Genomic DNA, 26,567 nt, shown 5'->3' with positions numbered 1-26,567 from the left:
TGGACAGTGTGAATAGCTTTGTACTGGGCACACCCCAGCTCTGCACATTCCATGAGGAGCAGCCTTGCAAGGCATGGTTTGTCACATGTCATGGGTACATCGTGTCCTCTTGGTCAGGGAAGAAAGCAGAGGGTTGCAAGCAGCTCTCTGCCTTTTGGCTGCTTTCTGGCTGCTGTGTGACCTGTGTTGGTCTGAGCCAGTGCCTGCTTCCAGCAGGCTGGAGCCAGAGATCTGTGAAATATTTTGTTTGTATCGTGGATGAGCTAGAACTTGCCATCTTTTGATGTCTTTGCAAGTGATGGGGTGCCATTCACTTTTTTTGGGAAATAGCTGCTCAGCCCTCCAGTGCAGAGTTCATCCCTGCTCTCTCCATATGGACCCAAGCTGCTTCCCCTTCCCTCTGTGCTGTCTGACTTCCCTGAGCTTCCAGCCAGGTGTAGCTGCCCTCTGAAAAGGCTCTTTGGCCTCACCAGCCTCTTCCTCCTCTTTCTCTCTTGCCCTTACAGAAACTCACATGGACTCCAGTGCTGCCCTGGGGACACAGGGCAGCGTGTGCCGCCTCTCATTCCTCCCCCAGCTTGGTGGAAAACAGAGATGTTAGAGTCTAAATTAAAAGACAGAAGGGGAAATTAAGACATAGACTGGGGAGGAATTTTCTGAAGCCGTAGATTTGGACTTAAGACCCTGTGGGACGGTTCTGTGCCACCCTCACCCTCCAAGGCTTCCCAAATTGGGTGTGTTTGTTGGGACACCCCCAATGCCAGGACTCACACGCACTGCAGCCCACCCCAGGGACCCCTGATCAGCCAGGTCTGCATGTTTCTGCATCCCCCATGGAGTGGCACAGCTCCCAGGCAGCCAGCCTGCACGTGTCATGGGCAACCTCCCCTTTCTGCCACAGCCTTCATCATCCAGCCCTCCCTCCCATTCCTCCTCCCTTTCCTGGCCAGCATGTGGGTTTGCCCCCACTTCTGCTCACAGAGTTGTGAATCCAGGGGAGAGGAGAATTTCCCTATCTCCAGCTGACCTGAAGCGTTGCACTTAAGTTGCCAAATCAGGTCCAAAATCAGAAAACCCAGAGTTCCTGAAGTAAAGAGCATGGAGGGAGGAGCTGGTACTGTGGGCACCCCTGCTGTTCACATCCATGCAAAGCAGGTGTGATTATGCTGCTGGGTGGCTCTGTGCAAAAGCACCAGGCTGTTCTTGCTGCGAGTATCAGTGGTGATACACAGCCCCTTTGCCAGCCCCACTTGCTTTGCTGGAGCAGCATGACCACACCAACCATACTCCCGTCGCCTCCAAAGGCTCAGGAGGGGAAGCACCACTCACTTTTTTAGCTGCCAAAGCACTTTTCCTGGATGTGATTTTTGCCATGGCGGTGTGAGGACTGATGTGTCAGCCCATGGGAGGTTTGTCCAGAAGTGGAAAAGAGCAGTGGGGTTTTTCATGGGCATTAAAAAGCTCACAAAGCTGCTGTGAGACACAGTCATTGCAGGCATCGTTTTACAGCATTTCCTTCTCCCACTTCCCTGCCTCTCAGCAAAACTCAGGGGTGATTCCCAGTTGGAGTGAGTGGAGCAGTTGCCCAGGAACAGTGGCAGTATGAGGTGTGCGCTTCTAAATACCTCCAGGGCTTAATTATGACCAAAAGCAAAGCAAAACATCAGAGAGCACAGAAGACAGCTCCTGCAGGAGGGTGCCAGGATGGAGGTGCCCCACACAGTGAGTTTGTGTTGTGACAGGCCAGCCAAAAAGGGGACTCTTGGATCCAAGACTGAGCCAGCTCTGCCAACTGCTGCATATGCACAAACAAAGACAATATTAGATCCTCGCTTAGTTCCCGTGATGTTATCTAAGAAATTATTTGAGAAGGACCCTGGGAAAACAGGAGTAAAGAAGGACGTGAAGGGAGCAGGGGGAACTGCCAAAAGGAGAAAGACTTAAAATAGTCTGTTCAGTGACTTCAAGGGGAGCTGGAAAGATGCCTTGACTCCTTTTGGTAATTACCTCCAAGCAGAGAAGATACCGGGTACTAACCCAGCGAGCAAAGGCATAACTAGAGCCAATAACTGGAAGCTGAGCCACAACCACATTTGAATTAGAAATGAGGCTCATATTTTTAATAGAAAAAATGATTAAGCATTGGAACAAACTGCCAAAAGCCGTGTCGGCTCCTCTGTTGCTTGTTATCTGCAGAGCAAGGCTGGCTGCCTTGCTGAAAGATGGTTCTGTCAAACACGAGTTATTGGGCTCAATAGAGGGGTAATGGAGGGATGTAATGGCCTGTGCAACCCAGGAGGTCAGGTGAGATGAACTAATTTTCTCCCATGGCCTTCAAGTCAGTGACTTAAGGGAGGTGCAACTCCCTGTCTTGCAGATTTAGCTTCGCGGTTGCTGTTTCTTTCATCGGAGAGCGTGGCTCAGGTGTTTAGTGGTGCAGATCAGGGCTGCGAGGAAAAAACCTGCAGAACAGGGGGATGTGGGGTGTTCAGAGGATGCTGCTTGTGCCTGCTGAAGATGCTCCTCACCCTGCTCCATCCCAGCCCTGTGATGTCTTGGCTTTCTTTGTGCCCTGCTCCTGGCTGGGAGACAAATGTTACCTCAGAGCTGGGGTGTCTGCAAGGCACAGGGCAAGGCAGGAAAAGAAAATGGGGCAAAATGGGACAAGATGGCTCGGGTCTGTGGAAGGGAAGGAAGAAGAGAGATAGATAGGATGGAGATACTCATGTAAGCATTATCATGAAGGACAGAAAGCTCTCCCAGCCCTCCTTCGAGGGAGGAATTGACAGAGAGCTTTTGATGAGGAGCCGAATGGAGATAATGTGCCATCAAGCAGCACGAACTCTGCCTCCAGCGTGCAGACAGGAGCTTGGCATAGTGCACCCAGAAGCACTTACCTTCCTTAATGGCCAGGCAGAGCCTCCCAGGCCACCCCATTATGAGCTGCCTCCCCAGGCGAGCTGGCACAAAGTGCTTGGCCAGCCCAGGAGCAGTAGTGCCACAAAGCCAGTGATGCTCCAGCCCCAACAATCCCAGCCCCTCCAACTGGGTGTAAGGCAGACCCTGAGAGTACAGTGGGGCAGCACACAAGTTTGGGATCAGACCTGGTTAGTTTGTGTCTTTTTGAAGCTGTCTGACCCCTCCGGAGCAGGAAAAGCCTTGCATCAGTCACAGGGGGCCGTGCACCCTGCATGCCACGGTGCTGGCATTGCTCACAGGGCCACTCCCCACTGCCAGAGGAACTGGTGGCCCAGGGTAGCAAAAGAGCTGTGGTGCTCTTGCATCTGGAGTTTCAGGGTGGTGTTGCCCATGGGCAAAGCAGCACTCACTCCCCCAGGCTCTCCACCAGCACCCTGCAAGCAGCAGGCACAGCTGGGCTTATCCTGGGAGGGCAGCCCAGCAGAGACACAGGAGGAGGGAGTGCAGCCCCAGCACAGGGCTCCTGCTGAGCAGCTTTTCCCCACAAAGGAACTGACATGCCAGCAGCTGCTGGCAAACACAATCCAGGGCAAGTATCAGCAGGAGGAGCTGGCTCCTGCTAGGAGGGGGCCACGTCGTGTTCACCTCGCACCCCGACAGTGCTCCCTGCTTTGCATGAAAGAGGTGCTTTGATTGCTGACATCTGTAGACAATCAGATAAGAATTAGAGTTATTCCTCTAGGCGTAAATGGTATTTCTAATCTCATAATCCCTTAATATTGTTCTCACCAGGATGTGGCTGGTGCTAATCCCAGAGAGTTTGTTCTAGGGCAAATTTCAAGGAAAGCCAGGGGGGTGCAGGAGGAGGGGTTGCCCACCTTCTCTCACTTCAGTCCTGGAATCCTTTCTGGGTGCAAAGCAGGCAGGGACAGCACGTCAGCCTGCAGCCCCTCTTCCCACTAGGGAAGTGTGAGGATGCTCACACTAGGATAGAGGCATTTCAGAGCCCTTTCACCACTGCTGTAAAAAGCCCCTGCAGGTGTTCGTGCCCCTATCCCTGCTCCATGTTTGTCTCGTGGCTGATCAGGTCTGTAGCACCAGCAGTAGGCTCCAGCCTGGTTTAGCCATTTGGCTGCTTTCCAAAAGCAAATACTGACCCCTGAGGAGCACATGGGAATTCTGTTCTGAAGATGTGCAGTGAGGGAAACACCCTGCTCCTGCAGTGCTGCAAAGTCTGAGGTTCCCAGCCAGGTGAGGGTGATAAGTGTTTTGTAAGGTCCTTGGGCTGCCTTTGGTCCTAATTTTACACCCTTTTGGGATAGTATAGGGAGAACCACTTGGGTTGCTCCTTACCCCCTGTCCTGACATTGGTGTGCTGGATACAGATGTGCCCCTCTTCAGCAGCCCACAGTGGGCTTCTATCCTGGCCACCTTGCAGGCACAGTAAAGGTGCAAAGTGAGCTGAAAACCGCTCACCATCTAGTATCAGAATAGTCAGCAATTCCCACTTCTCTTGTCCCTGCTGCTCCTTCCTTTCTGCAGCCCAGCCCAGCTGTGTGTGACAGCTCCAGTGGTACTGCACCACTCCAGGGGCTTGCACACCTCTCCCACCAGGAGCAGGGATAAAGTTCAACCTGGCTGGGTGATATCAGGCTTCTGTGCTGCCTGCAGCCATGAGCATCCCACCACAGCACAGAGATGGAAATTGGTGCTCTGGGCACCAATCCATCCCAACAGATGGTCAGGGGCCAAGGTAGCATTGTCTCAAGGAAGCAGCTTGCAGTTCAGAGGGCCTGGAGTGTGCAGGCACAGGTCTGTGCCTTTCCTGTCTCCTGGGTTCTCTCACTTTTACAGCAGCTGTTGCTTCTCCTGCCACTTCAAGTTTTTCCCCACGTCTATTCTGCAAACAGGTTGTAGAGGCAACACAACTGCTTCAACCATATTTTGGGCATCTCCTTCATCCTGGCAAGGTGAGGGTGTTTGGAGATGGCTTGGCAGCAGTAAATACCAAACAAGTCTGTGTCTGTTTGTGAAGTTTGGAGAGCCTCATGCTGGTACAACATGCCCATGGCATGGGCATGCAGCAAAGCAGGGGATGTGTGAGGAGGCTCTTTCCCTAGGGAAGCACGCCCATCACTGTGCCCTCCACGCTCCCCTCACGCCATCCTATCCACCAGCAGCCTTCCCATCTGCCTTACTGAAACCTGTGCATCACTGCCTTGCTGCTCTGAGCAATTTGTTACCACAGCTACATATTTCCATGCAGGGAGAGCTCAGATCTCTCCTTGGATGAGGTCTCCCTCTCATTCTTCAGGGCTGGAAGGGAAGGACAGGGCTTGGCCTGGAGGCCGGGCACTGAGGACTGTGCCATGTGAGTACTGTGATGGCAGGACTCAGGACAGTGTGGTGGGATGGTGCAACTTTTCCAGGAGCCCCTTAGTGCCTTGCAAACACTGAAACTCTGAAAAGTCCCTGAAAAGAGAGGGTTGGATGGTGTGGGTTTGCAGTGAGCCAGCCTAACACTGCAGCGTACATCCGTCCTGCTCTCTGAAGGGTGGCAACAGGAGAAGGAGCTAGCAGGAGCCCTCATTGCACTGGGAGATGCTAATCCTCAGATTCCTAAGCAGTTTTCCCAGAGAGAAGAAATTAATGGGATTTGCAAATCACTGGCAACTTTGGAAAAATGCCCTGGAAGTCAGAACCAGATGAAAATTTTTGTTGTATGTTGTTACAGAGTTAAGCACTTTGTGTTCAAGATTTTGCTCATTTTATTTTGGTTTGATGAGGTTTTTAATTAAATCAGAGTGAGCTCCAAAAGGAAAAGCCTTGAAAATCCAACTTTTCATTTCAAATCACCAGAAGCAAAAAAACCCTGCTGTTGTCCTGTTTCTGTTGTGAGCAAACAGGCTGCAGAGCAGCCACAATGTCTGAAAGCCTTTGGCGTAGCCAGATCTGTGGTGGTCCGCGGGGCAAGGTGCTGGTAGGACAGTCTGCTTTGTACCCATTTGGGTGGTCCTGGTGCAAACTGGTCCTGCTGGGTCCACGGCCATGGGTGGGAGAGCAAATGCTGTTCTGAGCCACCTGGAACTGGTGTGGGTGCAGAGCAAGGGCTTACCAAACCCTGACACACGAGGGTGGGAAGGACACAGGTAAATGCATCCATTGACACTGGAACTGTGCACCTCTGCTCCCTCCCATGCTTCCCATCCCATCTGTGCAGGACTACCATCACTCTGCCCAGAATCTGGCTTTGCCCTGTGTCAAATCTCAGACACAGAGTCCTTGAGATCAAGCAGACATCCTAACTTTGCCTGATTATGGCATTCTCATCTGCAGAGGGAGGGCAGTGACAGCATTCCCTGGACTCTGATGACCTCCAGAAGTGGATTGTGCCTGTGTTATCTCCCTTCTATGAACAGCCCAGTCCCTATCTCTTAAAACTTGTTTAAACCAGCTCTTTTTCTCCTTGGGGCTGGGATATCATTGCTGTTCACAGCCGAAGGCCCTCATGCCTCCATGGAAATCATCCAGGGCTGCACCAGGAAAAGCAGATAATTAAATTCGGGCCCTTGCTTTTCCCCCATCAAGCAGATGCAGCATGATGGCAGTCCTACAGAGACTTTATTTGGGGCAGGGGGCAGAAATTTCAGTCTTGAACCTCCCCATAGCAGCTGCTGTTATGTGTCCTCTGAGCCAGGGACCTGCTCCCCCTATCTGGCCATGCCTCGCTGGCTTATCATTTCCAATCCTATCAGAAACAAAACTGCTGCTGCTTAATGCTTCATTACAGGCTGTTATGTGTCTTCTGCACTGCCCAGGAGAGCAGCAAGGAGGGCTCTGACTCTATTTAATAACTGTTTCATGGTCCCTAATTGACAGATAAAAACGCTACTAACTCAGTTTCATCAAACATAAACCATGGGCAGGAGCAGTGTTGCCCTTCTGGAGCCAGGGTGGCAGCACGGATTTTGATCCATTATTTTGACATGGGAAATCCATAATATGCCAATCTGCCATCACAGTGACGGGTTTATGCCTCACTTTTCCCCCCTGTTGGTTTTGGCTTTTGCAGCCTGGGGGAAGCTGTTGGGGAGGGATTTGGGGAAGGTTGGCCGGGGCAGACAGAGGAAATTAGAGGGTGGCTGGTGCTTTATTCTGAGGGGCCTTTCCCATGAGGGGCTGCAGCACCCTGGTGCTTGGCAGCGAGGATTTGCTCCTGTCTGCTCATCTCAGGACTGTCCCTGACCCTGGCAGGTCCCCAACCCCAGGACTGTCACACTGTGGTTGTTAGCCTGAGCCACACTGGCACCCTGGGGAAGATTCACCAAGATTTTCAGCTCTGGTAGAAAAGGACCTATATATGCCCAGATGGAACAGGTAAAGATTTATTATTGTAATTTGGAGGTGCTGGTAAATCAGGGTGCTCCTTTGTGCCCTGTGTGGTTAGCAGGATTGTGTCATTCCCTGGGGCATTCCTCTCCCTCTTTTTGCTGGTGTAGGTGACACAGTGACCCAGACTTTTTCCATGCTCTGCGCTCAGAAACTCCAGACAGAGAACCCCCTATTCTCTCCAGGAATAGTAATGATAAATGTTGTGATTCAAAAGCCACATGCTGGACCTGAAACCTGCTATTCAGACAATCTGGGATTTGCCTTATCAGATCCCACATGGGGCTGGCACTCAAAAAGAAGTCTTCGGAAATGAGATTTTTCAGGGCTTTCTCCTCCCACCACAATGACTGGAAACTTAAATACCAGCTGGGAGTCCTACAGGTATTTGTGACTGCTGCTGGGGTGGGAGAGCCACACTCCCAGGAGGTGTGGGCAGAGAGGTGGAGTTGCAGGGAAGTGTTAAGGGTTCGTAGCTCTGTGCAGAGCAAAGCAAAGCTGACGGCCACTGAAGGCATGCTGAGAGGATGAGAGGTTATTAGTAGTGAGCGCTTGAGGGATAACACGGGAGATATTGATTTAAATAAAAATCACCATAACAGCAGCTCTAACAGTACCCTGTGGGTCACTTGGAGGAGAATCAGAGGCAGCAGAGCTCCGGTGCTGCCACACTCAGAGCATTTCCTAGCTGGAAATATCACGCTGGAGAGAGCCAGGACCTGCTGCCCATGCTCCTGAGCGGGGACAGGGACAGGGACAGGGACAGGGACAGGGAAGCAGGCGCTGTGCCAGGTGTGCAGCACACACTGGGATGCCTAAAGAACATCGCTGCAGTGAGGGGAGAGGCTGGACCCGCCGTGACCCACGGGGACACACCGCGCTGTTTGCAGCTCTGCTGGGAGCCGCAGTGCCAGGACATGGCTCTCCATGATCTCAGCCAGTGCACAGCCCCCGTGGAGGTCAGATTCCCGTGCTGTGAGTCAGCTGCATTCCTCCCCAGGGTCAGCCAACTGCGCCGGGCTTCGGCGGCCCCAGCTGCCTCCTGCCCCGGCGCTTGCAGTGATTAACTGCGCCGGGGATGCTCGCCCGGGGTGGACAGCGCAGAGGGTCTCGGGTCAGCTGGGGACAGCTTCAGCGGCTCCTCCATGGGAGAGGAGAGGAGAGGAGCAGAGCAGTTTCTTGGCCACCCTTCATACCAGGAGTGCTTTTATCAATGGGGCGTGAAGGGGTGATAAAATGCTACCAACCGCCTCCATAGACAGCTAATCCATCGGTATGGATTTGTTGTTAGGGAATCCTGCGGGCCCCTTGTAGCTGGCTGCAGCTCTCCTGCCATGGGTACAGCCACCTGCAGCACCAGCTGTCCCCAGCACGGCACGGAGCCGTGTCATGTGCTGTCAGCAAACTGAGATGTGATGCGAGATAACAGCCAAGCTGTCAAGACAGGGAAGGTCTCAGCACCTAACAGAAGGGTTTCTCCACTCCGGGGATTTTTGTATGTGGACGTTTTTGTGTGGTTCCATCTGACCATGAGCTTCCATGAGAACTGGGTGTTTTGCAGGGGAAACCTCCCATGCCCTTCAGCTTTGCCATCGAATATGGGCAGACCCATCTGCTGGACCTGCTGCACAGACAGCACAAGGTGGATCTGCATTACCAGATCTCTTGTCACTCCCTGCTCAAGGGAATTAAAACCACCTGGAGCAGCCCCCTTCCTCTGGGAGCACTCAGCTTCCCTCAGGCCAGCTCACAGCCTGGTTCTGGCCCTGAGCAGCGTTTGTAAGGGTCAATCCAGCACATTCATGCATTACTGTCAGTGAATGGAGATCCCCACCCAGCCTGGAGCCAGCCCTGTCCTGCCCACTGGGCTGTCCTGGCAGCATCACACACCTGATCGAGATCAGCTTCTCTCTGAGGACAGGGCAAAATGAGCAAACTCACCTGCACTGGAATGGCTGCTGGGAGTGGGGTCAGGTGCCAGGAGCTGTGGCTGGGAGCTCCCCATTGCTTTCTGTGGTACCCCAGTCTCTGCTTTGCACTCAGACTCTGCACTGAGACAGTCACTCAGGTGTAATGTCCCTGTAAATTACATGTGTGGGGCTTTTTTACAAACACAACCTCCTTGTAGATGTGAGGATCGCAGTGCAATGCTGCAGCCCTCCAGCAGCACCCCTGCACTCTGCACAACCCCTCAAGGAGCTTATTTCTACATGGAAAACCCCACATGGGGCAAAACTGAAGGAGCACAATCAAAATCCAGCTGTGTGGGGCTGCACAAGCCTTACTGTCAGTGAGTCCAAGGCAGTGGTAGTACGAGCACTATGTCAGCATCTGCAACAGGGGTAAGGCTATTTCCAGCACTCTTGGAGGCCAGCTTACAATGCTGGGATTCTCTCCAGCTAAACCACTTGGGTTCAGATTTTCACTAACCCACCTCATTTCCTCATTTTTCTTAATCTCCCAGCAAAAAAGTTAAACCACTGGCTGCTTTGACCAGCTCCTTGCCTGGAATTAAATGACAAACTCCTGGCCACTGGGGGTCCTGGGCTGGCTTGTCCTTGGAAGATGGCAGAAGAGAGTAAAAGAGGGGTAATAGAGAATAAAATTGCGATCACGGAGCTTTGGCCAAGCAAGCAGCTTTGTCCTCAAGCATTACAAGATGATTGACCCCAATATCCTTGTGCCATGGCAAGAGGGAGATGTGCACCCCCTGCAGCATCCCTGTGATGTGGGCTGTGAGGAAAATGTGGCGGCCCAAGGCTGCTGCCTGCCCTGCTGTGTGGCCCCTGCAGGGCTGGATAGTGCCCTCAATAGATCCCTCTTTGAAGGGCAGCTTTTCCTGTGAGGAAAGCATTCAGCCCTGATATGAGCACTTCCCACAGCAGGGAATCCTCTTGAGCCTTTGGCAAGCTCTTCCAGGTGTCAAAAACATTTACAGTGTTTTATGCATTTTCATCAGGCACTGATCTCTTCTCTGTGGTGCCCAGTGACAGGACCTGAGGGAATGGCCTCAGGTTGTGTCAGGAGAGATTTAGGTTGGATAATAGGAAAAGGTTCTTCTCCCAGGGGATGGCTGGGCACTGCAACAGCTCCCCAGGGAAGGGGGGAGTAAGCACCAAGCCTGACAGAGCTCAGAACTGTTTGGGCAATGCTCTCAGGCACATGGTGGGATCCTTGGGGCTATCCTGTGCAGAACTAAGAGCAGGATTTGGTGATCCCTATGGGTCCCTTCCAACTCAGCATATTCCATGATTCTGTGAAAACCCTGCAGACAGGACTCTCCATAAAAAGGAAAGATTTGATTTGCTGTCCCCAAGTGTCTGTCTGTCTCCATCAGGCACAGAAAGAGTTGAGACAGACTGCTTGGCCCAACCAGCTCCTTTCCAGGTGGTTAAATATAGATAAAAGCAACTGAGAGCATCAGCCCAGCCCTTCAGAGAGTTGACTGTCCAGCTCTCCATGGCATTCCTGTGAAGTTTCTCACCAAGCTTGGCTCCCATCAGGGTGGCATCTCTCCTGACTCATGGCTTGGGGAGGACAAGATCTGCCCTGTATGTCCTCACTCTATGATTCAACTCTTCTAAATTCTGCCTTGAGAGACATCCCACATCTTGAAAGGCTTTTGGCCATGTCAGGGCCGGCATCCCCATCTTGTAAACCCTCAGCTCAGGCAGAGCTCAGGTGGTTTTCCTTACTGGGATCTATTGGCAGCTTTACTTTTAATAGCATGTACGTGATGTGGAGTGGGATAGACCACTTCAGCTCTGGCTGGCACGTTATAAATCTCAGAAAGAAAAAAAAAAAATGCAAAGGGCCAGGAGACTTGGGGGGAAAAGGGGGGGACCATGAAAAAAAAGCAGAAGAAAGCGGCTGTTTTCCCAGAACCCAAAAGCAGACAGGGGTGGGGAGCGGGAAAGGCAGGGTCGTACGGCTCGCTGGGGCAGAGTGTGCAGTTGTTTATACTGGAAATGAGTTTCTGTTTATTGCAAGCTATGGTGGGGAGACCACAAAGTGAACGTAAAACAAAATGGGAAGGGTGTGGGAAAAGTCAGGGGAGGGGGAGCGGGTGCCTTTGACAAACTCCAGAAGTCACGTCCAGTAATAAATCAAGCCGGGATCTGTCCCGGGACACAGGACCCAGAACATCTGCTTGGGCTGCAGGGAAGCCAGGCAGGCAAGGAGGGATCTCCCGGCCTTGCCTGGGGCCAGGCAAGAGACAGAGGCTTGGGCAGCTCAGCCACCCATGGGTGCTGAGCTCAGCAGTGCTCAGATGCCTGCAGAGGTGTCAGAGCACCTGGGGTTCAGCAGGGAGCTGCTCTCAGGGCTGAGCGGTTTAACAGGCATCCTCTGTCAGCCTCTCCATCCTCAGTAGCCTTCCTTGACTGCTGTGTGCCTCCATTTCCCTGTAAGGTGACTGTAAGGTGGCACAGGATGCTTTCCTCCCATCTACCACTTTTCCCAAGCCTTGCAGTAATTCCCACGTGGGCAGGCAACTCCTGCATCATTTCAGAGCCTAGGCATGGTGTAGGTGCCACCAGGAAGGGAGGCCCACTGCCCAGTTCCAGGGCAGCAGAAATTAGTATGTTTATGGGGCTAGTGGTGAAATGAGAGACAAATCCCACAATAACTCCACTGGGACCAGCAACGCATCCATTCTGTGTACAGACTTTGAAGGTATTAAGTGCTAAGGATTTTGGTTTGACATCTGAATGCAGCTGCATTGTTGTGAGAAGCCCTTGCAGGTTATTGCTCCACACCAAACTTCCATAAATAATCTATTGCCTTGGGTGTAGTGCTTCGGAAGGGGCGGTGAATGTTTGTTTTGCTGATTTAAGCATTCCCGTCCTCTTCTTCCTTTTCCCCTTCCCTGGAAAATGGATCCTATTAAACACTGCAGATGACACAACTCATGCCAATACATTTGCAACCCATTTTGGCTCATAGCGACAGCTGCTTTCGAGCTACAGACTTCCTCAAGTGTCCAAGTAAAGCATCAGCATGGGGGTGGAACAAAGACAGTGCATCTGCCCGGTGGGTCCTGGCCCTGTTCTTGCCTTTCCATCCCATATTAGTGCAGAAAGCAGGACAGAAAGCCGCCAAGATGCATGTGTGAGTTAGGACCCCAAAAGTCATTTGAGTTTCACTGTGCTGGGCCATGGTTTGAGCTGTTCTGCCATAAAGCCATGGGTGCTGCTGTGGGATCTGCTTTCCAGAAATGTCTCTGAACAACCTTCTGGGCATGGGGCAGGTACCCATGCAATGCCTCCAGCACCTCCCTCTGTCAGGCAAACCCCAAGTCTTCCCATACTGCGTCCTGGCCAGGTTCAGCCTCATGTCACCACTGGAAAGGGCCAAAACTTTGGCAGCACCACAGCATTTCCCCACTTATGCCAGATGTGTTGCCTTCCTTCCCATGCTGCTGGTGACTTATACATCACAGGACAGACCTAACTGCATTGGCATTAACCCAGTCAGAGGTGTTTTTTCTGCTCCAGTAGAGGATGGCAAACTACTGGATAAACCCAGACTGCTCTGCCCTGTCTGGTTTTTGCCAGCACACCCTTGCAGCCCTCATCTGCAGCCAAGCCCTGGCTCTCAGACCTGTCCCAGCTGCTCACCTCATCTCAGAAGGATTGTGGGCCATTTGTGTGCACCAAGAGGAGAGTCCCTGTTGCAGGAGGTGTTTGCAGTGTGCTTCTGATTCATGATAGGGAAGTGGGGCTCATGTGAGCCCAGCCACCACAGCATCCTTATGCTGCTGGCAAGATCCAGACCACGAGGCTTGCTCTTCACCTGTAATTTTCTGTGAAACGCTTCAGAGAGCACAGCAAAATCCTTCAGTGACTCTAATAACATTTCTCTCCAAAGCTCTAGGGTATTTCCCCCCCCCATCCCTGTGAAGTCATGCTTCAGGTCTGCTGAAATCCTAGCAAATGCCTCCTAAAATCCCCTGGAGCCCCTGCGACAGTTTATTGAGTCCAGGACTGTTTGACCTTGGAGGGGGTGAGAAAGGGAGGGGAAGAAAGAGCAGCTCTAGGCTTCCCTGCCAAACTGCTTGATCCATTGCTGAGCCCTTGCAGGGACCACAACACAGCCAGAAATCTCTCCCAGACCATCAGTGGGGTATCTGGGCACAGTGCCTTCCTCTCTCCTCTGCCCCTGGTCTCTCAAGCATCTCCCACTGTGCTGGGCAGTGCTGCTGCATGAACAATGTGCTGTGTTCCCTAAAAAAGCAGCAGTGCCCCAACCATTTGTGCATGGTGCCCATCCCAGCATCCTGGCCCCCTCATCCTGCCCAAAAAATGTCTGTGATCCTCTGGGTCCGAGCTCCTACCCTGCTGTGGGTGCTTGGAGTGTGCAGGAAGGTTGCCCACCCTGTGGGAGCTCCGTGCTGGGGGCTCCCACCATTCCTCAGGAAATAATTAAAACACTGATAGCAATATTTTTACATGACAATAAGTGCTTCAAGTGCTTTTTATTTCTTCTTTGTTGTAAGCAAATCAGAGGATGCGCGGCCGGCTGCTGTCCTCCACGAGGTGGGAGAGGCTGTGCTGAGCATCCAGATTATCACTGTCAGGGCAGGCTGGGCAAGGATGCTGCTACTGCCACTGATCCGGTGCTGATGCTCCCAGGGAAGGTGTGTTTGCTTCTGGGGTTTCATTGTTAAAAGGCCATCGATAAATTACAGGGAGTCCGGAGGAAAATTGATTAAAGAATTAAAAGATATCCTATGACCTAAAGGGGAGATTAGGGGAATTTAGTGAGGTGCTTGCTGTGGAGTGGAGCTGGGGATGGTAGGGAGGGAGCAAAATGAAAACAACCTTGCAAAGGTGGTGATTAGAGCAGGTGGAAACAGTCTCTGTGAGTAAGTGAATTGGTTTGTGGCTCACGTTTTGTTTTGCAAATGCCAGGCTCTCACACACGGTGGGAAGGGGCTCCCCAAGCTGGAGCTGCCCTGGCCACACATGGCACAAACATCCCCTGGGGTCTGCCCACTGCTGCTGGTGGGGATTTAAGCAGGATTTGAGGAAGATGAGCGGGGTGTTCATAAAGCAAAGGGCCTTTTTTTAGCTCCATTTCTTTACAGATGGGCTGGATAATGGGACCTCCCTTGAAGCCAGCTGAGTTAAGGACACGGCTATTACTTCCAAATGCAGTGAAGTTCGGAGCTGTGTGACTTACATCATCCCAAGGACCTCATTGCCTTAAGAAAAGAATGAGGCCAGGGTCTGATTGAGGCCTGAGGATAAAAAAACAGACATTAGTAACGAGAGCAGTGCTGTTGAGTAGTGCTATTAGCTGAGCTGGTATTGCAGCCACACGCCTCCTGAAATGTCACACACTTTTGTTTTTCATCTGCTTGGACACATTTTGGGTGAGCTACAGAGACTGATGATCTTCCTGCCTCCATCCCTAGGTACCAATAGCACAGGGGAAATTTCAGCTTGAACTGGGAACACTCCTACTGTTAGTGACATGTCTGATATTTTCTCAAAGACAGAGAGTGAGCAGTTAAGGACTGGTGTGGAGACCTCATTCCTTATGATAAATGAGGCATCTTCCCAAATGCCTGTCATTATTGGGCTATCATTATCCCTGAGCAGCCAGAATAACACCACAAACCAGAGCCACCCCTGTGGTGTCCATCTCAGCTCCAGTGCTGTGATTTTTCCAGACTTCATCATGCAGAAGCACAGGTGGGATGAGTCAGGTGGCTTCTCTGGATGTACCAAAGGAGGCTGACTGCTGCTGGGAGGACTCTCGCATATCCAGGGTGGGAATAGCATGGGGAGAAGCTCCTTCTGGTCCTGGGTCAGTTCTCTACACCCACCTCCAGCATCTCCTTTGGCTCCAGCCCAGCTGTTTTTGCAAGGAGCCTGCAGGTGGTTTCCCAGCAGGACTGCAACAATGACCTGAAGCTGGGCAAAGCCACCAGCATTGCAGGGGACAGGGCTTTCCACACTCACAGCACGGTCCTGGCAGCTGAGGGACAGGCACAGGCTGCAGATCAGCCCCAGGAGCAGAGCAGCATCTCACCAGGAGATCACCAGGAGCAGAAGGGCAGCCCCAAGGATGTGAGTCACTGGCCGGGGGATGCTGAGTCTGTGTGAGCAGACCCAAATGCCGTCAGGATGGGCAAACACAGGATGAGCAAATGGCTCTGCCTGTGCACACATCTGGTGTGCTGTGTATTACAGATGCCCACTTTTAAGCCCCCTGTCCTGGCTGAATCCAAAGCAGAGCAGTCAGTACAGGCTCAAGGGCACCATGGGGTCTGTCCTGTGAGGGGATGGAAGAACAGACTGTGACATATTCCTAGCAGAACACATGAGTGAGACGGTGGTTTTCAATTAGTGCTGAAGGAAAGGAACTTTATATGCAAAAGCCAGTGCTAGTATGAGGAGAAAGGGGGTAGGGGGTACATCTGCTTACTAACCACTCCCATCACTCCTCCTGCCCAGACAGGAGAAACCCAAAATTATTCTCTGTGCTGCCAAGAGAGTCAGAAACCTCTTACGGAAACCTCTCCATTTCCCATGAGTGAGAGGCCTCTCTGCCAGCAGGTACTTCCCTCTCTGGGGAAGAGGAGAGCAGGGAAGGGGACATAACCAGGCTGCATGTCAAGAGAGATGAAGAGAGTGGAGGCATTTTTGGAGAGCTGCTGCCTGTTAAAGGCAGCCCACACTCCCCCACGGGGAGATAGCTGGTAATATTCGTGGCTAGCTTGTTGCTCAGTGCATGACAAAGTGCTTATAGCTTCCCTCCAGAGGCTCCTCCTGGATAAATCTACAACTTCCAGGAGTTCTGGTGGGACAGCTTTGCCAAGGATACATGGCTGTTGATGGTCCCAGTTGTGTCTGATCACACCTGGTATTTTCCCTGTCTCCTCCATCTGGAGAGAGGATGGATTGCTTTCTTGCAGCTGTTAACTAAGGTGGTGGAGGGGGCAGGGGCATTGCATGGTGTAGGCTGTGCAGTGAATTTCTGCCTGGAGCTGGGGAAAGTGGGAGAAGGGAGTGCTGAGTTCTCTGCTGCGTGCAGGGCAGGCATGAAGGCAGGGGATCCTTGGGGTCCACAATACCTGAAGAACCCCTGGGATCACCCTGCATTCCCCCTGCACGACCTAAAAAGGCACAGCTCTCCCTCTCAGCACTCAGGGAGGTTTCCTCTCTATGGCTTCTCCAGCTGAGCTCCCAAAGGAGATTGCTGGGGCTTTGCAGGCTGCTCTGGTCAAACCTTTTATCACAGAGAGCCAAGGAAGGCAGCTGCTTCTCCCTGGAGACCTGGGCTGTGATGTGCTCCCATGTGCACCCACCTCCACCTCCCTGGGGTGGGCAGCAGCTGCTGGGGAACCCATGAGTTGCAAGGAAGCATCTTGTGCCTGCATTGCCTGGGCACACTGCATCCAGCCCCATGTCGAGGAGAACAGTCCCCTGGAAGGAGAAATTAATTTGGCAGGGACTGGAAAACCCCATGTAATTCATGCCCTTCATCTTTCCCAGCCATTTTCAGAGAGACAGGCCCAGGATTCGGCTGGGTGGGAGCTGCAGGGGCATGAAGCTCTCCTCTCCAATCCCAGCCGTGGAAAGCCCTGAGAGTGTGCAGGCACTGAGAGCACGTCAGCCCCCTGCTCCCCTTCCCCGCTGCCTGGGCATGGCAGAGTGGCATCCCGGGATGCTCCAGCCCTGAGCTGCAGGCAGGGAAATGCTCTCCGTCCCCGGAGCCTCCCGAGGCCCCGTTTGCCGGCACTTTCCCCTCGTTTGCTGCACGCTCCCTCACCCCGGCCCGCTCTCCAGGTCTGCAGGAGCTGGACGGGGGCCCGGCACACTCAATCCCCGAGAAGCCGGTAACGAGGTTCGGTCATCGCTGCCCGGGGCTATGTGCGAACCGGTGACCTGGCTCTGAAATGGTTTATGTTACATGCAAATCCCCTCGCAGAGGTGTTGGGGGAGGAAAAGCCGGCCTCGCCGTGAACTCCCCGGGCTGATGAGCAAACCCCAGCGCTGCAGCGAGCTTCCCGTGCCCGGCGCGGCGCTGCCGCATCCCGCCGCATCCTGGGTACCATCCCCGGGGTACCACAGCGAGCACCGCGGCCCCGGCCCCGCTCCAGGGCTGGCGGTGCTACTGTTATACACAAAACAATAATCAGCTGCCGTAACGAGGATGCAGAGTAGCTGAGCTGGCTTCCCTGCTGTTGTGCCGGCTCCAAGTGGAAACAGCTGCATTTGGTTTGGTTAAATGTTTTATTTACTCACAATTATCCCAGATAACAGGTTTGCGTTCGTTTGTTCAATATTTAATATTGTTTCAGAGCAAAGCTGCTCTTTGGTTTGTGGAGGAGGACTGCGGTGGGTCAGAAAGGATTTCCTGCTGTGGTGTGGTCCCAAGTGAAGGGTGGAGATGTCCTGCGTCCCTGCTGTGCATCTCTCCCTGAGGCACCCGGCCTGGAATGCTGCCCCATGGGAATAAAGTCACCTCCAGGAGCACAGCTGAGTTTGGAGTGCTGGTGTGCTCAGCAGGATGGGCATTTCCCTGGGACAGCAATGCTGCCAAGCACCAGGGCTGCCAGAGGGAATGGGAACAAGGGAGTCTGTCATGGGTTTGGGATGCCAGATGGCTTCTCCTGCCTAAATCACCTTCCCGTAGCATCCTGCACCTTGGGGAGCACCTCCAGCAAAGGCTGCCATTCCAGAGAAACAGCCCACCCTGTGTCAGGGTTGCCAGAGCCCCTCTGCTCTTGCTCTTCCCTCTCACAGATCAATGGTGTGAGGTTTGCTTGATAATTTTCCAGAGGCTGGAGAATGGTTGAGTTTGAAGAGCAGCTCTGCTGTGCTGGAAGCAGCCTGGCCTCATGCACTGCAGGATGGTGCAAACTCCAATGAGCCTGTGATCACACTGGGAACTTGCCCTGCCACTTTGGCTTAAAGTGGGATCCTTCTCTTTTCTCTTCTCTCTTCTCTTCTCTTCTCTTCTCTTCTCTTCTCTTCTCTTCTCTTCTCTTCTCTTCTCTTCTCTTCTCTTCTCTTCTCTTCTCTTCTCTTCTCTTCTCTTCTCTTCTCTCTTCTCTCTTCTCTCTTCTCTCTTCTCTCTTCTCTCTTCTCTCTTCTCTCTTCTCTCTTCTCTCTTCTCTCTTCTCTCTTCTCTCTTCTCTCTTCTCTCCTCTCTCCTCTCTCCTCTCTTCTCCCAAAAATTTACAGCATTGCCTCTTGCCATGCTCACTGAATTTTCTGCAAGGGAAATGAGAAAATCCATAGCTTGGTTTATGAGCCCCAATCAGTGTAAAACAGGGCCTTTTAGAAATTTATCTGTTGCTGAGTCCACCTTTTTCTCCAGCACCTTCTTGGGGAATAAATTCTTGCTCTTTGAGGCTGGGGAGATGGCCCTTAGGTGGCAGCAGGGCCAGGGGTCTTTGGCTGCAGCTGCAGGTGTCCCTGGCCCATTTTGGGAGCTACCAGGGAGGTGCTGCAGTGTTGAGTCTGAGGGCTGGGCTGGATGCTGGCTGAATGTGGGCAGCTCTGGTGATCACTTGGGGTGCCTTACACTCCAGAGGGATATATCTTCAGTGTCAAATTTCAAGGGAAAGGAATGTCCCCCAGAAAATGTCCATTTGCTAAGCTTGGGGTGGCTTAGACTGAAAGGGAGAGACTTAAACCCTGTCTGCATCACTTGCCCAGGTCACCCAGGAGGTCAGTGAGAAACAAACCCATCTCATCCTGTGCACCTGCACCCCTGGGTTCTCTAATTCTCTCTCAAATGAATGTTGCTGCATCAACTAAAAAAAAAAAACCAAAACAACAAACAACAACACAAAACCAACAAATTAAAAACACCTGCTTTATCCTTCTTGAAGAAGTGGTGGTTATGAGCATGATGTTCCCCGAACATAGGGAGCATCACCTGCTGTCCTCCACACTCCTTCTCATCCTCACACTTATCCAAGAAGAACAGATGGTCAAGGGGAAACAGAGCAAATTCAAAGCCTCACCTCCCTCTCTTCCTCCAGCAACAAAACACAGTTGCACCCAAACATTTGGGTCCATGGAGGGACTGTCCCCAGCCACAGCCATGCTGCACTCCAGCTCAGGTGCCACATGGCAGACAGATGCTCCCCTGATACACCTGGCAGTAGAAATATGATTTATTCATCATTGTTTTCTTTGTTGTTTCCTACCAGCCTCCTGTACACAAACAGGCTTTTAGAAAAGCAGCATTAGATAAATAATACATCGTGCTGGCAGCCAGCATGTGCATAACAAAAGCATCTGTGTGGATGCGTGTGTGGAATAGCAAGGTCTGCTGCTCCCGTGCCCACATGCTCAGTGCTGGCATCTCGTGCCCAGGTGGGTTCCTATTGTGCTGTCCAAGCCTCTGCAGCTTTGCTTTTGGTCAGTTGGGTGGCTTTTTCTCTGTATTCTGTATTTCACGCCACAGCACTGGTGTGAAAAAAAGTCACTGGGTGATGCCAAACTCCTGCTGTTTGCACCCCACGTGCCCACTGGACCAGTGCCCACTGCTCCTGCCATGGGCACGTGGGGTGCAAACAGCAGGAGTCTGGCAGCAGAGCAGCACTGGTTGTGGGGCAGCACGGGGCTCCTGCCCGTGTGCAGGCGGGCTGTGTCACAGCTGTACCTCTAGCTCGAGCACATGCTGCTGCCATGGACCCTGGAGCTTTTGCTGGCCCCAGACCGAGATGATGAGTTATGCAGGTGACCCCAAAAGCACACCATGGGCTCATTATCCCCCATCAGCCCAGCGCCTGAATGTGCCCCGAGTGCACCAGAAAAAATACCTCCTACAGAAGTGTTTGAGAGGCCTCTTAAAACTTTTATTGGTGCTATTTTTTGTATCCCTCCACCTGTGGAGCAAGGCATCTTTAGTGCATTCAGCCCTCAGCAGGAGAGGAAAATTATAACTGATCCATTTCAGAAACCTCTAAAAGTGACCTAAAATAACTTTTCTATATATAAAAGTGTCATGATTTTAATGTCCATTATCTCATGACCTAGCAGAGCTAGGAAAAGCTCTTGTAGATCATTTTTAGTGGTTTCTAAAATGGATTGGTCACAGTTTTCCCCTGCACAGTGGGACTGAGGGTACAAGGACAACTGGGCTTTAGAGATGAGGAGGGAAACAAAAATCGGTTTCTGTGCTGGTGTATCCAAAACTGTTTCATCCTCCAGGACTACTGGTGGTGCTGTCCCCTGCAGAGAAGAAGTTCTGAAGCTGGTCAAGTGACAGCTATTTCCAAAAAGCTGTAGAGACAGAGTTAAATGGATGCAAAGCATGAGGCTGGGAAAGCCGGCTCTATCCATGCTACTGGCCTTTTCAGGGATCTGCAGGGACAGTGACCCTGGCACCAGCTTTCACTGCTGTGGCAGACCCAGATTTTGCTGGAGCATCTCACAGTTTGTGAGCCACGTGCCCAGATGGGACGTGCTCAGCTCTGAGCCTTTCCTCACCTCACCCAGGGCTTTTGCAGTGAGGCTGGTTGCAACCCAAGCCTCTGGGAAGCTGCCACAGCCAGGCATTAAGCGTGCTGGGTTTTCAGAGAGGACATCAGCAGAGCACATGGGAGAAGTGGCTCCCTGCCATGCAAGAGGTTAATAGACAGATTAGAGAGGGCAGGCGCTGTTTGTGGCAGAAAGAAAAGGGCTCTGCTTTTACACAGTTCAGCAGCTCTATGAGGCAACACAGGTGTAAATATTTGCCAGAATTAGGGAGGCTGTGTGCAGGAGCCCAGGGAGGAGTGCCCGAGTAGCTCAACCTGTTGTTTGGGCTGTTTGTGGTGTGGGGCAGATGCTGAGAGCTGGACATCATCTGGGGGAGGATGGAGAAGGTTGGAGCAGGACACCCCACACCCAGCAGCACTGCCTAAAACCTCAGGGCAGAAAAAGCCTTTAATGCTGCTCCCTTGATGGCTTTGTTTTCCTCCACTGCCTTTCTTGCTCTCTCTGTTGGCCTGATGGGCTGGCCCACCTCCAAAGACAGCATTACAGCACGCTGGATCGATTGGAGCCTGCAATTTTATTTGCTGTCTTTAAGAGCCTTTGATGGGCAGCCTGAGCCATGCCAGTGAGCGCCTTTCCTGGGAGAGGAGGGGAGAGGAACAAGGTTGCAGGCTGCCATCTCCCATGGGAGCATGAGGAACCTGCCACCAGCTTGGAGAACACACCAAGGCTGGGTGGGCAAAGAGAGCCCTCCTGATGCAGCAAGGCAGCTGGGAAGGGGTTGCAGCTCCATCCTTTGTGGTGCCTGGCAGTGGTGGCCACGGTCACCCATGTGTGCCATGGTCACAGCCCCCAGTGGCACACTGCATGGGCTTCACGCTCTGCCATGAACCTTCTGCCCATCAAGGTGGAAAAGGGGATATCTGCCTGACAGAAAAAGAGGGCAAAGGTTGGGCTGAGACAGGCTCCATACAGCAGCTTCCCTTGGGCTGCATCTGTCCTTGAACTCTGCATCGGGAGGGCAGAGATGTGAGGATCACTTTATTTCCCTTCCCCAGGCTCTCCTTCCTCCTCTGGCTTGCTGAAAGACGCCAGAGGCTAAGAGGTGGAGCAGGCTGGACACAAAAGGTTGGGGCTGCTCTTGGGGGCCAGCCTAGAAGCAGAGGGCAGGATTTTCACGGCACTCAATGCTGTGGAAATGGGGCACCTTCAAAGGCTGCTGCAGAGAGGGGATCGAAGCGGGATGCAGGATGCGCAGCCCTCCCTCCTCCTCCCAGCCGAACGAACCTGGAGGAGTGAGCCCGCCCCAGCCTCCTCAGCGGAGGAGTTAGCACAGATCACCAAGAACCAGATCCGCCGTGATACTGGAGACAACAGAGATAAATTATCCTGAGATGGACTAATTGCGGCGCACAGCAGTGCAGCATCTTGGGCCGCGCCGGTAGGGCTGCACCCTGCAGGACTCCAGGAATGCTCGAAAAAGCCCCGCCTGCTTCAGCCCGGCTTCCCTGCGACTCCCGGTCCCGGGAGGAACAGCTGAACACCAGCAGCAAATGTGCGAGCCGCCCACGGTGGCATCCCCGGTGTCCCCAGCATCCCCGAGCAGCAGTGCCAGCCCCATCCCGCTTTGCCGGGCAGGTGCTGCTAGCCCACAGTGCCACCACGCGGTCACCCGGCACCCAGAGGCTGTCCCCAGCCCCCCTGCACCCCTTCATTCCCCCCGGGACACCCCCGACCCCGCATTGCACCCCGCAAACAGCAGTGCTGCCCTTGCCCAGGGCGGGCAGGGAAGGGGTTAAGGAGCCTGCGGGGAGGAGGAAGAGGATGGCGCTGTATCAGGGATCAGGCCCTTGTCTCTGGCTTTGCGATTAGCCATTCTGTTTGGACGTGGAGGCTCTGCTTGAATAATTTAACCCGGAGGCTCATTAACCAGGCTCTGGCCTTCGTCTGCCGGCTGAAGGCTGAAATGGCCATTAGGAGGAACACGGAGCGGAGCGGCACAGCCCCAGCCCTCCCTCCTTCCCTCCCTCCCTCCCGCCGGCCCCCTCCGCTCCCGCTCCCTCTCCCTCTCCTCCTTGCTCCCTGGCTCTGCTGCATTTGGCTCCCTTATCAGCTGCTTGCCCTCCAAGCCCTGCCCCAGGAGTGCACAAGGCCCGTGCCTCAGTTTCCCCGCTGTAGACCGTGGTAGGCTGTAGGCTCCAGCCGCCGGTGGGGCTCGTTCCCGAGAAAGCTGTGCCCCAGCGTGAGCCGTACCAGTGACACCCGGGCTCCGCGGCTGGAGAGGCTCCGGGGCCGCCGGGTCTGCTCGGTTTGATTCAAAAAGCCTGCTGGGAAAGAAGGGCAGGCCCTGGGATATTCCCAGTGGATGGATGGGGATGAGGGCTGACGAAGGAAGGGGAAGAGGGAGCACCACAGGATCAGACAGCCTTTCCAAGGGGAATCCTGGTGCACATCCAGCCCAGAGAGTGTATTTTATGGCAAGGCACTGTGCCAGGGTGCTGTTCTTCACAATCACTGCAAGTGCCTGGGTACCAAGAAGAGTTGACTTTGGTGTCAGATCAGGTAAGGTTTTTACCCACAAGGGCAAAATTTATCAGCCAAAATGTATCAAATCTCATTCTTTGCATGCACCTTCCCTCAGCATTTAGCAGAGCTTTCCTGCAGCCCTTGCTGTGCTCCTGCAGAAAGCAGAGTGCACTGCACATGCCTCCAGGAAAGCCAAGTACAGTGTGAACACTTCACTGGGTTTAAAATCCTCTCGTGCCTCCAACCTCTAGGATCAGCTGGTGAGGCCAGAGTGTTGCAGCCTAAATTGCTACTAGTAAAGTCCAAGGTAAAGAAGCAAAAATGACCTTTGCATAAAATCCACAGATGTTTAATTCAGCCACATGGTGAGATGTTCAGGTCCCAGCCCACACACGTGGAGAGTCCCCCTGTCCTTCTCCAGGGGCCTGGGGGCTGACCCTGGTCTCAGGGCAGTACAAAGATAAGGGCCAACCAGGGAAATGGGAGGCAGTGGCTCAGGAACACCTGTGTTCAGACATAGGAACGGGGGAAGGAGGCAATGGGATGTAACTTAGGAGATGCCTCCCAAAGGTTCCACACCAGAGGAAGGCTGCTTCCCCTGGGTGCTCTCATCCTGTCTCTTTTGCCTTTGGGACTCTTTGGAGGCAGTGAGCAGAGTCAGGGATGCTCTTCCCCATGCCAACAGCATCAACAGTTAGTCCTCTTGCAGAACTGGATTGTCTCCACTGGTTTTAGTTTCCTCCTCATCTTGGTTCTTCTTCTTCCCTTTGGTGACCTCTGATCATTTGCAGGACCATCCCTCAATAAGTTTATCACTCCCCAGGGATGTGGCAGAGAAAGCTGTGAGCAGTGTAGATTAATGGGGTCAAGAGAGCAGCACCTCCTCCTCATCAGCAACATCTCTGTCACAGCCTTGAAGACAATTTCCCCTGGTACCTGCAAACCATCTCTATCACTCCACCCCTCATTAGAAGCAGTGAGCTGCCCAAGGAGGTGAGGTTTGCACTGCCCAGCCCAAAGCAAGGTGCCATAGAGGACCTCAGCAGAAGACATGGGACAAAGATCCCCAGATCCTTCCAACACAGACCAGGCTCCCCTTGCAAACTCTTCCCTCCCAGCGTGGCAGCACCTGGCAGTGGTGGGTCATCCCTTTGCTCAGAACATGGTGATAAGCCCACCTCAGGAGGCTAATTAGGTTAATTACCCTTTCTCTTTCCCTGGCAGTGCCCCCGAAGGAGCCAGTGCTGATGTGCCGGTCCAACAACTACCCGAAGGGTTTCTACTGCAGCTGGCACCTGCCCACTCCCACCTACATCCCCAACTCCTTCAACATCTCTGTCATGTAAGTATCTGGGAATAAAGGGTGCAGCAGGGTGAGTTTCAATCCCCGCAGCCTGGAGCAGGTCTCAGGTAGTGCCATGAAGTCTTGGGGCAGTGGGCCTGACCTGTGCTGAGCATATGGCATCAGTGTCCCAAAAGTGGGCATGGGGAAGGATTTTCTGAGGACATACAAACTGGATGTTTGGGACCAGGACTTTGTGCCAAGAAAGTTTCAATTTCCTTAGAAGGGACCAGGAAAGCCCCCATCCCCCAGGTCCCCTTTCCCTGCTTCCCAAGACCATCGTCTCTGCACCACTTGTCTGTAGTGGATGTTGTGCCCACTGTTTTTTGGCACATTTGGCACATCCGTGCTCTTTCCTGGTGTAAGCTGGTTGTTGTTGGGCAGAAGCAGTGTCTCTCACCTAGAGCTGGCCATGGCATGGCATCATTCCCTACCCTGAGTCAGATTCTGGCACAGGTCTTATAGAGGCTGATGCCATGTATTATCTTCTGAGGTTGTGTCACCATCAGGAGACCTTGTTCCTCCCATGGGAGGGTCAGAGCCAAACCCAACCCCAGCAGGGTCCCATTCTTCCCTTGGGGCCAGCATGAGGATGTTCACTGAAGCCCCTGTGTAGGCCTGGGAGAAAACCTCATACACAGGAGCCCACTCAATTCCCTGGCAGGAGGGGAGCAGCCCTTAGGCTGCAGTGAGGGCTGGTGCATGGGGACCATTGTCTTAGTGGACATGCAGAGCTGCACAGTCTGCCTCCTTCCTCCAGCAGCTTGGGTAACTGCATCCACAGGTAACAGCTCTCTCACCTCTGCATTCCAGACACGGCACAAAAGACATGGTGTGTGAGAAGGATGCCGTTCCCAAAAACAGGTGTCACATCAGATACCTCCAGCTCTTCTCGACGGTGAAGTACAAGGTGACGCTGACAGTCACAAATCCTCTGGGCAAAAACTTCACCACGCTCACCTTTGACGAGTTCGCCATAGGTAACTTCCACAGCAGCAGCAGGCGGTGCTGGGGCTGGCTTGCTCTGCATTGTCATCCCCTGGGAAAATGGGGAAGGGAAGGGACTGGCTCTCTGGGTGGAGGTTCTGCCTCTCCATGGAGATGGGGTCTGAGCCACTCTGGCCTCCTCCCTGTGCTCCTCCCATTCTCAGGGCCCTGCTGGTGCCTGAGCATCCTGGGGGAGCCAGGCAGGATGCCCACAGGCAGCCTCCATGCTGGTCCCATCAGTGGCCTGGTGTCACGTGTGATCCCACATCAGTGTCATGTGTGATCCCACTCCCAGTGGTCCAGATCACCCATGGTTGCCAAGTTCTTCCCTGTTTGGGATGCTGGGGAAAAAGCTGCCAGGTATTAGGGCAGAGAGCTGTGAAAATTGTGTGATCCAATGGTGTTGCCATTCTTACCCCTCAGAGTGTCCCTAAAGGAGAGGTTTGGTGTTTGTGCTGGAAGCAGAGTCATGGGAATTAGGATTGGAAGAGAAATTGAAATGTCCCATTCTCTTGTCTCCATCCTTAGTCAGGATAAAGCTCTCCTATAGTCAAGTCCCCCCAGCCCTTAGCTAACACTCTCCTAAAAGCCCTATTTCTTCTTTTGCACCTGTTCACTGCCCCACCAGGACAGCAGTGTGGGACAGGGAGCAGCAGGCCCTGTGGGCTGGGGCGTCCATGTCTCAGGCTGTGCCACAGGGATGCTTCCCAACCATGTCCAAACCCAAAGCAGAGAAACTTCCCTGACTGCAGAGGGTGGGCATGCACTGAGCAATCCAGTGCCAAACACTGCCAAGCAAAACAGGGAGCTTTCTTCACCATCCAAAGCTGGATTACAGCTGGTGCTGCGACATCCTCAAAGAAGAGGAAAAATAGGAGAGAATGGAGTTCATGAATACGCTGGAAAACAATTTTCTGGTTGCGAGTGGCAATTACTGAACCTGAAAAACAAGTAAG

The 26,567-nt window shown here is 53.0% G+C and overlaps 1 protein-coding gene across 2 annotated transcripts in view; it reads left to right on the top strand.

Annotated features, from left to right (window-relative positions):
• Positions 1-26,567, top strand: part of CNTFR (ciliary neurotrophic factor receptor) — a 199,912-nt gene that overhangs the window by 154,820 nt on the left and 18,525 nt on the right. For both annotated transcript variants that reach the window (XM_058043965.1, XM_058043966.1), the window contains exons 6-7: positions 24,507-24,624; positions 25,438-25,604. In XM_058043965.1, coding sequence (XP_057899948.1) covers positions 24,507-24,624; positions 25,438-25,604 — 285 coding nt within the window. The remainder of the gene's footprint in view (positions 1-24,506; positions 24,625-25,437; positions 25,605-26,567) is intronic.

This window comes from Melospiza georgiana, chromosome Z (assembly GCF_028018845.1).
Source record: "Melospiza georgiana isolate bMelGeo1 chromosome Z, bMelGeo1.pri, whole genome shotgun sequence".
In the NCBI taxonomy this organism is placed as follows: domain Eukaryota; kingdom Metazoa; phylum Chordata; class Aves; order Passeriformes; family Passerellidae; genus Melospiza; species Melospiza georgiana.
Note: the sequence above shows the minus strand (reverse complement) of the source record. Positions and strands in the feature narration are given on the sequence as shown.